Here is a 13,405-nt window from a genome sequence, read left to right as displayed (position 1 = left end):
TGAAACATCTCCATTGATATTCCTTGTTTTTCGCCAATGCCTTCAGAGCAGCTTGGACTTCTTCCTTCAGTCCCATCGGTTCCTGATCATATGCCATCTCTTGAAATGGTTGAATATTGACAAATTCTTTTTGGTATAATGACTCTGTGTATTCCTTCCATTTTCTTTGATGCTTCCTGCATCATTTAATATTTTCCACATGGAATCCTTCACTATTGCAATTCGAGGCTTGAATTTTTTCTTTGGTTCTTTCAGCTTGAGACATGCCGAGCGTGTTCTTCCCTTTTGGTTTTCCATCTCCAGCTCTTTGCACGTGTCATTATAATACTTTATTTTGTCTCCTCAAGAGGCCCTTTGAAATCTTCTGTTTAGTTCCTTTACTTCATGAATTCTTCCTTTTGCTTTAGCTGCTCGACGCTCAAGAGCAAGTTTCAGAGTCTCCTCTGACATCCACCTTGGTCTTTTCTTTCCTTTCTTTTCAGTGACCTCTTGCTTTCTTCATGGAGGATGTCCTTGATGTCATTCCACAACTCGTCTGGTCTTCGGTCACTAGTGTTCAATGCCTCAAATCTATTTTTGAGACGGTCTCTAAATTCAGGTGGGATATACTCAAGGTCATATTTTGGCTCTCGTGGACTTGCTCTGATTTTCTTCAGTTTCAGCTTGAACTTGCATATGAGCAATTGATGGTCTGTTCCACAGTCAGCCCCTGGCCTTGTTCTGACTGATGATATTGAGCTTTTCCATCGTCTCTTTCCACAGATGTAGTCAATTTGATTTCTGTGTGTTCCATCTGGTGAGGTCCATGTGTATAGTCGCCGTTTATGTTGGTGAAAGAAGGTATTTGCAATGAAGAAGCCATTGGTCTTGCAAAATTCTGTCATTCGATCTCCGGCATTGTTTCTATCACCAAGGCCATGTTTTCCAACTACTGATCCTTCTTCTTTGTTTCCAACTTTCACATTCCAATTGCCAGTAATTATCAATGCATCTTGATTGCATGTTTGATCAATTTCAGACTGCAGCAGCTGATAAAAATCTTCTATTTCTTCATCTTGGCCCTAGTGGTTGGTGTGTAAATTTGGACAATAGTCGTATTAACTGGTCTTCCTTGTAGGTGTATGGGTATTATCTTATCAGTGACAGTGTTGTACGTCAGGATAGATCTTGAAACGTTCTTTTTGACGATGAATGTAACACCGTTCCTCTTCGAGTTGTCATTCCCAGCATAGTAGACTATATGATTGTCCGATTCAAAATGGCCAATACCGGTCCATTTCAGCTCACTAATGCCTAGAATATCGATGTTTATGTGTTCCATTTCATTTTTGATGATTTCCAATTTTCCTAGATTCATACTTTGTACATTCCAGTTTCCGATTATTAGTGGATGTTTGCATCTCTTTCTTCTCATTTTGAGTCGTTCCACATCAACAAATGAAGGTCCTGAAAGGTTTACTCCATCCACATCATCAAGGCCGACTCTACTTTGAGGAGGCAGCTCTTCCGCAGTCATCTTTTGAGTGCCTTCCAACCTGGGGCGCTCATCTTCCAGCACTAAATCAGACAATGTTCCGCTGCTATTCGTAAGGTTGTCACTGGCTAATGCTTTTCAGAAGTAGACTGCTGGGTCCTTCCTAGTCTGTGTTAGTCTGGAAGCTCAGCTGAAACCTGTCCTCCATGGGTGACCCTGCTGGTATCTGAATACCGGTGGCATAGCTTCCAGCATCACAGCAACACACAAGCCCCCACAGTACGACAAACTGACAGACACGTGGGGCACATAGTTTTTATGAAAGCAGAATGATTCAGTAAAAAAAAATTATAGGTACTCCCCGATTTATGACGTATTCAAGTTACGACAAATTTCACTTACGACCTCACGACCATCTGTGTTTTTTTATACATCTTATCGCTAGTAGTATGTACTACATACAGTGTTGCAGTGTGTAATTTGCTGACATTATTATTCTCAGATGTTCACTTGCAGATGTTTATATGTAATGTTTCCAATCCCCAAAGACAAAGATCGGATTTATAAAGATACTGATAATAAAAGGCAATAGTAATGAAAACTGAAGAAAGAAAAAAAAAAGGTATTCAACTTACATCAGAACCGAGATGGAGTTGTTGGAATGGAACCCTGTTGTGAGTTGGGGACTACCTGTGCACACACGTATATGTGTACGTATACACACACACACACACACACATAGCCTTATGTAGTCAATATTAATCAACCCTACATTGTTTGGTGTTTAGTTTCCCGTGCACATTTTTTTCCCCTGATATAAATCATGTTGGAAATTTAGTCTGATTACTGTTGACTATTTATGATATAATCATGTCTGTGAAAGTCATGACATTGAGTGACTTGTGATTTTGCTAAGGCACAAATCGCGGTCTTACGTGCAGAGAGACTAGTGTGTAGAAGTGAACCATTTAACTGTTGACCTGCCCAATATTGCACTTAATTTTGTGTAGCCATGAGTTTGGGGGCTTAAGAGGAGCTCTGAAATACCAAGAGTTTACACAGCAGCTGAAGTAATCGAGTTGTGATTGTTGCAACAACATAAGTTTCCTGCAACAGCTTGAAAAATAAAAAGCTGTGTAGATATTTCCAGGGTAATGATGGCAGAAGTTATTACGATTTTTCAAGCCAGTTCTGCTAATGATGGGCAAGTTTTTATTGATTATAGCAACCTTATGGAAAGTATAGGGGCCGATTGCTCCTCGTAAACCAAGAGGTGGTTTAGTTGAATTCAAATCCCATATCATAGGCCGTATCTGAGACACTAGTAAATAAATAAATGTGTAAGTTTCTCTCTGAGAAAACTTGAGGCACAATTTTAGAGTAGGGAGAATTTAGTCTAGACCTTGGCTTCTCGGTATGCTCTTTGTATTTTCCTACTCAGATACTGAAACTCATTTATACTAAAAGTGAATAGCTGATAATAACTTAGTGGTTAACCCATGTGAAGGGGAGGAGAGGTAAGGTAGGTCAGGCCCTTAGAATACCTCAAGTGTGGTCACCACTTACCTATCCATCAGTCTGACCCAGGTAGATCTACTTAAATGTGCAATCCCTGTCTTGTGTGACACTTATATTTTGGCTGAGGTGAACCATATGGAAATCAAACTCAAAACTCTCAAGATGAAATCGTGAGTGGCTCCTGAATGTGGCTTAGAATTCAGTGGCCAGTTGGGAGAACCCCAGGGGCGGAGCTGGCGTGCTTCCTTGTGAGTTCATTTGTTACTGGAAGTGATAGCCAAGTTGGGTTTTCCTTTAGTTTTGTGTTATTTTGTTTTGTTGAGGGATAAAGCAACAGCAAGGGCAAAAGCTGATATTTACGTATTAATACTTATTTTTTTTAACATTTGAGCGTCATTCTACCTTAAATGGGCTGCTTTTGGAAACAGCTGGTTAAAACCCTAGCATTTGCATTTGAAGTATTCTTTGTTCCATTTGCAAACCACACACTTATATATTGTCTCAGATTTTTTTTTAAGTTCTCCAGTGATGTTTTTGTTGCCTATCCTGTGAAAATCTATATTTCCATTTATCAAAACAAATGGCAAGCTGGGGACCATTTAAAGTCTTTTTTTGTTTGTTTGTTTTTTAGTTAATAAAGCCAATCTTCTTGTTCTGTTATGTTAAAAGGACATTATCTTTTTATTGCCAGCTCTGTGTGGCTAGGTCTGTTTTTTGTCTTAGTAAACTCAAGGCTGCTCCACTTGCTTACTGTGTAGTGAATTACAAAATCATTAAGGGTGGAGCTGCACCAGCTGACTTACAGTACAAACCATTTCTCAAAATAACCACAACAGTGCAATACTGATGTCTAATTTACGTCACAGTATGTTTTTATGAAATAGTTTGTGGCATTTTCATTTCTATTCCGGATGGGATCTTGTTCTCTCTCCCTTTTAATCAGGCATTTAATTTTTTTTTTATTATTAATATTTTTCCACTCCTTGTCTTGGCATGCCTCCAATTTAACAGCTTTGATGAGGGGGGAAAAAAAAAAAACTGATTTCTTCCCCCACCACCGCTCCCCACCGTCAGTTTCACTGCTAATGTATTTCCCTTTTGATGTGTACCAACTTTGGGTACTAAGTTTGCTGCTTTACGAGGGATTTAGAAATGTGGTAAGACATACTGACACAGAGCTGTAGCCACGAATTGATAAAGTTGATGCATAACTTTGGAATTTTAAACACTTTCAACCAATTCAAACTATTTAGTCATATGCACTGCTGCGTGTTCCTTTTACAAATGTCTTTCTGTATAACGTCCTGTAATTAGAACAGGAAATCATTGAGTAACTGTAAGATGAATAAAAGCACTTAGACTGAAAGGAAAATTACCTTCCGAGAAATTATATTCTGTCCACCCCCCCCCCCCCCCATGTTACAATGTTGGTAATGATAGTAACAGCTGTAGCTACTCTTATCTGTAGAATTCTCATGCTTAGGTTTTCTGGAATAAAAATAAAAAATTCACTTTCAGGAAGAATCGGCAGTGAATGGGCAGAAAATAGGAAATGCCTAATGATGACAAATAGCCAGTGTCACAACAGAGGGGCAATTAAATGGCAAGTTCAATATAATTGTCAATACCAGTCCCGTTGGATTGGTGCCAGGTATATAAAGTTGCTGCTTGGCCATTGGTTGGTTGCTAGGAGCGCAGCAAAAAGTATCAAACTTTGAGAAAGGAATGCTGAATGTAGTAAAGCCACAGAAGGAAGCATAAATCAGGGTGAGTGAGAGCCTCTCATACTGACATGATTTTACTTAAATTGCCTCAGAACGAGACATCAAGTTTTATAACATGAGCAAATTCATATTTGCTTGGAAGAAAAAAAAGAAAACTGTGTTGTCTTCAAAGCACTGAGGACATTGTGTCTCATGCATAGCCCTCATACATATTTGGAATCTTTTAAATGAAAATCTTTAAATGTTTGTTTCTATTGGCATCCAAAGGCATGGGCCCTAATACGATTAAGAGAACTAAAGGGCAAAATACTTGGCAGATTTTTCAGTTGAGGTAATTAGGTACAGGAAGGAACATGCATATTTTTTCCACCAGGCTCTATAAAATCCTGGTGTGAAGGTTTTTTTAAGATTTTTTTTTTCTCTCTCTGTCTCTAAAGCTTACTGATGTTAGAAGGAGATTATAGTGGTTTTCAGTAAGCATAATAGTGTGATGTTTCCGAAACAAGCCTTCCGTCCTCCCCATAGAATCAAAAAGAAAAGTTACATTTCTAAATGGTTGTGCAAGAGATAAAAGCAAATTTCTCCTCCAGAATTTATGTTTTCAGCCTTCTGTGCATTTGGTCACCATTATCTACTAAAAAAAATAGCATTATGGGTATTTGAAAGTCAATGCTCCATTAATTCATTGTGTTTGCTATTTCATGCATCCCTCTTTGTACAAAGACAGCTTGAGCAACGTGCGAGGCCGAATGAATGCCTGCTCTTCCCCTCTCCCCCCCCACCCCCACCTCTTTCTCACTCCCCCAGCCCAACTCTGAGGATGAAAGCAATGGTATACAGTTCCTTTTTGAAAAGCTTGGGTGGAGTCGCACGTTATAATTACAGTTTCTCTGTGGAATTCTGTTTTGGACTTTGAAAATACATAAATAAGTGAAAAATTGACATTAAGAGAGGTTAACAAAACATGTAATTATGATATAAGCGCAGGATTAGGGTAATTTTGGTTGATCATTACAAGCAGTGTACTTTAGGTATTAACTTTTAATAGGCAAAGTTCTTTTTATTGAAGTTGAAATGAGGTTTAGTAATTTTGAGTCTCTTATTCCCTAGGAATAATTCCTTTTCAAATAGGCATAGTCACATTTTCTTTTTTTTAGTGGAGGGGGGAATTGAGGAAAGTTATGACATTTTAATAGAATTTCATAATTATGGTTTAAAATTTCAATCTTGGGTACCCGTAGCTTACTGCTGATCATTTTCAGTTGATAGAAATCAAGCCATATATATATATATATATATACATATAACCCAACCAAGTACAACCTACTAGAGTCTGTTAGAGGAGAACTCCTTAGGGTAGTATTTTGATTTCTTTTCCTATGTGGGTGTGGTTGAAAGAAAATCCTTGTTCCAGGAACACTTTGTTTGTCTTTTGCTAAACAAATGTGCAATTTATCCATTCTTTATTCATTCTTAGACTTATCTGCTGGACCTATTATAAACTGGAAAGGAAAAAATGTCCTACAAAGCATTTATTGGCAGCCCTTGTTACATGGGTGACTTTGCATAGGAATGTTTGTTTATGTGTATATGAAATGGGTAAGGAGGAAAGAAGAAGCTGAGGAATTTAAATAAGAATTCTTGAAAGGGTTGTTTGGCTTTATTTGTTTCTCCGGTATTCAAGGGCAAAATAAAATGTCAGCCATTGAACAATTTAATATTTTTTTGTAACAGTTTCAGGAAAAAGTTAATTTGATGCAAAGGCTTAGGAGAAAGTTAGAGGATCATAGAATTTTAGATCTGGAGAGCTCTTCCAAACTCATAATTTTATACTCTGTTTTACACAGCTTTCTTATTAAGGTGACCGCACTTTGACTTAAGAAAAAAATGTTTCTCCGGTTAACTGAATATATCTGCCTAAATTATGTAATGAAGAGGCTCTGGGTGTCTTCATTCAGTGAAACTTTGACCGAGATGAACTAGTGGTGCTTCTCGACCTTACCTTTACTCTAGGTCTTCTCTTTACCCTCACCTAGAATGCACTGTTCACTCTCACGGGAGTCCTTAGGGTCTCATGGGCCTTCTCTGGTTTTTGTAAATGTGAAAGGCAACTCCTCCGAGTCTAAGTGCCAAGTTGGATATTTACCTCTCTCCCAACAAGGCCAAAATTCTGGTCCAAATGGGTGGTTCTGTTCATAAGCAACAAAGTTATCGTAATTTTTCTTTTGGCATCACTAACCATCCCTGCATGGGACCAGGTCCCAGCTGTGCCTTAGTGTGGAAAGAGGTTGATGAAGGGAAGGCATTCTAGGCTTGAAGAAGGTAGGGTTGATGCACATAGACAGTGTGCCAATGATGTAAACATTGTTACAGTGGTAATTGCAGTGGTCTCAAACCTTAACAAGCTAACGTAATTACAGTAGAAGAATTCTGTCTCATGACTGGGTATTGCAAATGGTTAATGCATTCTGCTACTAACCAAAAGGTTGGTGATTATAATCTACCCAGAGGTGCCTCAGAAAAAAGGCCTGGTGGTTCACTTCCAAAAAATCAGCCATTGAAAACCCTGTGGAGCACAATTCCACTCTGACATACACGGGGTCACCAAGAGTGGGCATTGACTCTATGGCAGCTGGTTAACTTAATCAGAGCAGAAAAATTCTGGCTTATACCTGCGTCTCAGTTATCCAGTGTTTCTATAACAGAAATACCACAAGTGGGTGACTTTAACAAAAATACATTTATTTTCTCACAGTTTAGGAGGCTAGAAGTCCAAATTCAGGGTTCTGGCTCTAAGGGAAGGCTTTCTCTATTGGTTCTAAAGGAAGGTCCTTGTCTCTTCTGAGCTTCTACTGCTGGGCAATCTTCATGTGGCTGAGCATGTCTCTACCCTCATCTCTCAGCTCTGCTTGTTTGTTTCGTCTCTTTTATATCTCAAAAGAGCTTGACTCAAGATATACCCTACACTAATCCTACCTCATTAACATAACAAAGACAGCCCATTCCCAAATGAAATTAGAACCACAGACATAGAGTTTAGGATTTACAACATATTTTGGGGGGACATAATTCAGTCCATAACAACCTGGCTGAATTCTATAATTCTCTGTGAAATAAAAGTCTATTTTACTCAATGAGACTCAAGGAGGACGACCACCATCCTCATCCCTAATACTGTAAATTAGTTGACTCTCTAATAATAGTAATTGAGGCATTCTGTCATAATGAAAAGATCATCAAACTTGGAATTAAAGCAACTTGTAATTTTTACCTCCATCACTTTTAGTTCTTTGAGAACTAGGATGTCTGAATTTCAGTTTTCTCATCTCAGAATTGGGGGATTTTAACAAGTGTGATGCTAATTGGGTTATTATGAGGAACAAAAGAGGTAACTTATGGGAGTGAGCTTTGTAAATTTTAGTGTTTTATTGTTAGTACCAGAAACAGCAGTGTTATTTACTCTGCTTTCTAAACAGGAAAACAGGCCCTCAGCCCTTCATAGTTTTGGTTAAGAGGGCTTTTTCTCATTTGCTGTCCTCTGTGATACCCAAAAAAATCCTGGGAAAGTAGTGGGAACAAAGAATTTGGTCCTATATTTTGTTCTAGGTCCTGGGGGTTAAGAAGAGAAGTAAGGATAGAAGCATAAACCTGACAAAGGAATAAAAAAGAAACATGGAATAAAACCCAAGCTAAATAAATTTCTGTATCAAAACCAAAATCAAACCTGTTGCTGTTGGATTGATTCTGACTCGTGGCGACCCTGTAGAACAGAGTAGAACTGCCTTGTAGGGTTTCCAAGGATCAGCTGGTGGATTCAAACTCTATCTTTTGGTTAGTAGCCAAATGTTTAAACCACTGCACCACCAGGGCTCCAAAGAAATTAGTGTAGGTCTATGTAAAAAGCCAAGCTCAGGTTCAGAAGTTCTCCAGAACTTCTCAAAGTTCTCCAGAATGAACGGGCAATCATAGGACTTGTTTCCGTAAATTGAGGTCGGAAGAAACTTCCCGTCTTTCTTCTAGTAGAAAGAGAAAGGATGGCTAGTGTTTTCGGAACTGCACGAAGCAAAGAGGGACAAATGTTTTGAGGTAGGATGAGAGAGAAAAAAGAGGTCATTTCCAAGCACAGAAGATAGCCAGGGAGCTGACTCCATGTGGAATAGAGAAGTAGGAAGAGGCTAGGGGTGGCCTCATAATGCAAAAATGGTCAGAGAAAAACAAAAGGAGAATTAAGGAACGGGAAGAAAGTTGAGTGGTCCCAAGAGTCCAAATGATACCTTCTACCATGAAGCTAACTGAAACATCCATCCTTTCTTCCTTGTTTAACCTGAAAAGCACAACTCTCTCCATTTCACTTCAAGAACATTTGGAAAAACTGGTGTAACTTTCACTCCATCACGAAAAGCCAATGGCACCACCAAGAAAGAATTTAGGAATCCACAGGTATTTTCACAGTATTTGCTACATACAGGGGATGGTATTAGTTACGGTCATAACCAGCACTCTCATCGACCATGTCTTCCATAGAGAAATAGAGTACAATAATACAATTGGCAGGTTGGGGACTGCTTCTTCAAATACTGCTTAGACACTCTGGAGTTCTAGCAATTTTTGCTGAACATTTCCACTAAAATGTTTTGTGCTTTAAAGGTACTGATTTGAGCCTAAGAGGTGATTCCAATTCATAGCAACCCTACAGGACAGAGTAGAACTGCCCCATAGGGTTTGCAAGGAGTGGCTGGTGAATTTAAACTGCTAACCTTTTCGTTAGCAGCCAAGCTCTTAACCACTGAGCCATCAGGACTCCTAAAAGGTGAACTAATGTCTCAGAATGAGGTAAAAATCTCAAATTGGAATATCTTGGGAATATCTTGGGAACTTGCCTTCAATGGAAACACGATTTCCTTTTAATTGAGTATGCCAGCTGACAATGTGGCTACCCACAAACCAGGCAGGAGTCTAAGAAATGTAAACTGTTAAAAGATGTCATCTTGCAAGCAGCTAAACATCTTTATTCACGGAGAAGCCTACAGCCTGAGGAACTAAGTGAACATAATTAGAAATACATCTGGGTATTGGCCTCCTATCGGAAAAGGTTGCACGCACACCTTCCATTGGTACTGGTTATGTTCTGTCATTACGTTCTGTCCTTACTCATTCGTCTCCCACTGGTTACCAGATGGCCATGATAATGTTGGTATCCTTAACAACTGTCTTGTGCAATTCCCTGCAGCATGGTAAGGGCTCGAAATATTGAGTGTTTTCCCTTCGGATAAGCAAGTGACATGTCTGGGAATTGTTTGCAACTGCCCTGATGGTGTATGTGGTTGGAGAGAATGATGGCAACCTGGGTCATGAAGCCTAAATTCAGCTTGACGTTGTGCAGGTTGTAGGCCACCAAAGAGGGTGCTTGCCACTTCTCAGGCTTCAGATGCAGAATCTGGTTTTTATAAATGAGTATGAAATATAAATGAGGTGTAAATAAGCATTGAGATCATTGAAAGGGAAGCTTCATTAAAGTTGCTGAAATGTTCTCCTGAGTTGAGTTGGTTCTGATGGAGCTCTCTGACAAGGACGCTTGGGGAGTCCTATTAGCATGGTTCTCTGAGATGTGCCAAGTTACCAGATGGATTTGAGGAACATTAGAAGATAGGGGGTAAGGGTGTGGGAAGGGCAGAAAAAAGGGATGTATCAATCAGATCGGGATAGATCATGCTGTAATAACAATGACCCTTAAATCATAGTCGCTTAAGACAACAAAGGTTTCTTTTCTGCTTATATTATACTGTACATCCATTTTGGATCAGCCAGAGACTCTGCTCCACATTATTCTCACTGTCAGACCCATCTTGGCAGAGCAGTCACTATCTGGAACATTCTAGATCTCCAGAACAAAGGGAAAAAGAGAGTGTGGTCAATTGCACATTGGCTCCTAATGCAACCACCCAGTTCTGTCATATTTCTTGGCCAAAGCAAGTCTTACTGCCACTCAGCTCCAAAGGATGGGGAGTATGATCTTTCCACATGCCCAAAAGGAGAACAGGAAATATTTGTCGAACAGCACTAATGACCACCGGGGCAGTTGGTGATGCTATTTAGATCCATGGATGTCTCTCGGGGACCAGATAACTTTTCAGAGGCCCCAAGCACTGAAAAGATTATATAATTAAACATAAGAGCAATACCATTAAGTACAAAGAAGGTAACAAAGTTCTGATTTTTCTTACCATGATAACTTTAACACTTACAAAATAGATCAGGTTATTTTAAAACAGTTTTCTGCTTCCCTGCTTACTGGTCACCTAAAAGTTGCCCTAATCTATCTATGTGGTCATCCAGCTTTTTCTCGTCTCCACGAAGAGTTGACGATCTGCAGAGGCAGGCTGAGGCATTTTTTATGAAGATGGATTGGTGAGGTTGGGCTGGGAGGATGCTGGCATTAGCCAGATTCTGCTCAAGATTAACTAGTATAAGAATCTTATTGAAAATTACATTTTTAATACAAAACCAAAAGTAATTATTGAAATTAGGCCATGGCCGTGAAAGTTCTTTGTTGGCGGGAAGAGGGTAATGGAAGTATTTTCTTGTTCATCTAGGGGAGGACGAGGAAGAAACGAATGTGATAGTCCTCAGCTATCCTCAGTACTGCCGGTACCGCTCAATGCTGAAACGTATCCAGGATAAGCCTTCTTCCATTCTAACGGACCAGTTTGCATTAGCCCTGGGGGGCATTGCGGTGGTCAGCAAGAATCCTCAGATCCTGTACTGCCGGGACACCTTTGACCACCCAACTCTCATAGAAAATGAGAGTGTATGCGATGAGTTTGGTGAGTCTTTTTTTTTTTTTCCTGTATGAAACTTGTGTGTGTCTAGTTGTTTTCAGTTCTTGTGAAGAGCAGTGGTGGGGAACAATGCTCATTCTCACAAACTGAATCAGCCACCCCACCCCTCCTATCCCCCAAATTATTGCAGCACAAGGCGTCATTGCCTTCTTGGCAGCCTCTGTTTACCATGGCTAGACGGTTATTATTTAGACTCTGTTTTTCAATATAGAGTCTGAAGTTGCTAGGTTGACCTTGAAATTGGACTTCAGGACAGGAAGCTTTCACGTTAGCTCTTTCTTAAAAGGCCTTGGCTGTTTCGATACTGATTTTTCTATTTAACTCATCAGTCACTTTTCTCTGTTATAAGGTACTGCACTACTTGTAACCATTTCAGTACTATAAGGTGGAGAGGTAGATGGGTAGACAGATAGGTAGGTAGGTAGAAAGATAGATTTCCATGCTTCTAATTTTTCATATATGTATATATATGGGTTGCTATGAGTTGGAATCAATTCAGTGGCAACTTTTTTTTTTTTATATATATGTAATCTTTATACATTGTGCCCACCGAAGATGGATGTGTGCATACATATCTTTATCTGGATCTCTGTCTAGCTGACTGGTCATTTATCTTTATAGATAGAAAGGGATGGAGAGAAGATACCACATCACCAGTTTGGGAAACCTTACCTGGTGCAGTGAATGACTGGAGGCAAGTCAAGATAGTAGTCTTCTCCTATCTTCACTTTCTCAGGTGTTAGTTGAAGAGATGGGTTCATATCGTTCATTCCAAATAGGCTAGATAGGGATGTCAGAATCTCCTAGGTGTGCTTTATCAAACTACCCATGTTCCCTGGAAATTCCTATATGAAGGCATAAATACCCCTACCTCACCCTACCCCTTCTCTGGGAATCACCACTGTAAAGTGTTGAATCATGTTGAATCCCTCACAGGTGCCTGGGTGGAGAAGAAGTTGAGATCCCCTTGCCTAGAGAGCACCTAGGGCCCCTTTCACCTGGAATATTCTTTGATTCTGTTGGCTGACCTTTCCCCAAGGATCTGGGCATGGTTTGGGGGGTTCATTGTAGTCTCTCAAGTTTTGTTTTTCATGACTCCAGCAGCCCTGTTGCTGCTGCTGAAGTGACTTTGTAAGTAGGTATGTGGACAGTGGAGAGGTGAGGATGAAGGGATGGGAGAAGATGATGTAAGAAGGAAGGCAAAAGAGAGAGGAAGGGGAACAAAATGATCTGAATTCACTGGGCTCCAAAGGCCATGACTTTTTTTATTTTGTCTCTCACAAATGGTTTTGCTTCAGATGTCTTTCACAACTCTGGTTTATTAAATGCTGCCCATCCGTACCAGACTAACAGTGTTTGAATAAGCTTTTTCCTTCTTCATAGAAATAATTGTTGTTGTATTTTTAATACACAAATAACATTTTTATTCCAGTGGATGAATGAATGCACTGCATTAAAAAAAAAAAAAAAAAAAAAACCTTCTCTTTCCAGATAAGCATTTAGAAATCTTCCTTTCTCAATATTTCTGTTTTGAGTTTTTACTCTGTATCCCCTACTCCCAACCCTTTCATCTTGCTTGCTGCTTACCAGATCTCTAAATTCCTGACTCAGATTGAAAGAATGCTTTCCCTCATTTAAGAGTAGTCAAAATTAGAGTTTCACAATGTAATATAATGCAAAATCTTTTAACCTTTTTGGCTAATTCGAGAGTTATTAGTCATTGAGTTTCAAAGCTGTCGCGTCTAGAGTTGGTAATAGAAAGAAGTTCCAATTTAACAGTGATCACAATGGTTGTTGAGTTACTAAATTAGTTTTAAATGTGCTCACAAACATAAGCATCTGACTATTGA

General features: G+C 39.4%; 1 protein-coding gene across 1 annotated transcript in view; it reads left to right on the top strand.

Annotated features, from left to right (window-relative positions):
- The window catches only part of ARID5B (AT-rich interaction domain 5B), a 200,400-nt gene that overhangs the window by 86,908 nt on the left and 100,087 nt on the right, over nucleotides 1–13,405 (top strand). The window contains exon 4 of the mRNA XM_049855651.1: nucleotides 11,310–11,540. Within this exon, the coding sequence (XP_049711608.1) occupies nucleotides 11,310–11,540 (231 nt within the window). The remainder of the gene's footprint in view (nucleotides 1–11,309; nucleotides 11,541–13,405) is intronic.

The sequence above is a fragment of the Elephas maximus genome, chromosome 16 (assembly GCF_024166365.1).
Source record: "Elephas maximus indicus isolate mEleMax1 chromosome 16, mEleMax1 primary haplotype, whole genome shotgun sequence".
In the NCBI taxonomy this organism is placed as follows: domain Eukaryota; kingdom Metazoa; phylum Chordata; class Mammalia; order Proboscidea; family Elephantidae; genus Elephas; species Elephas maximus.
This window is presented reverse-complemented; position numbering and strand designations above follow the sequence as displayed.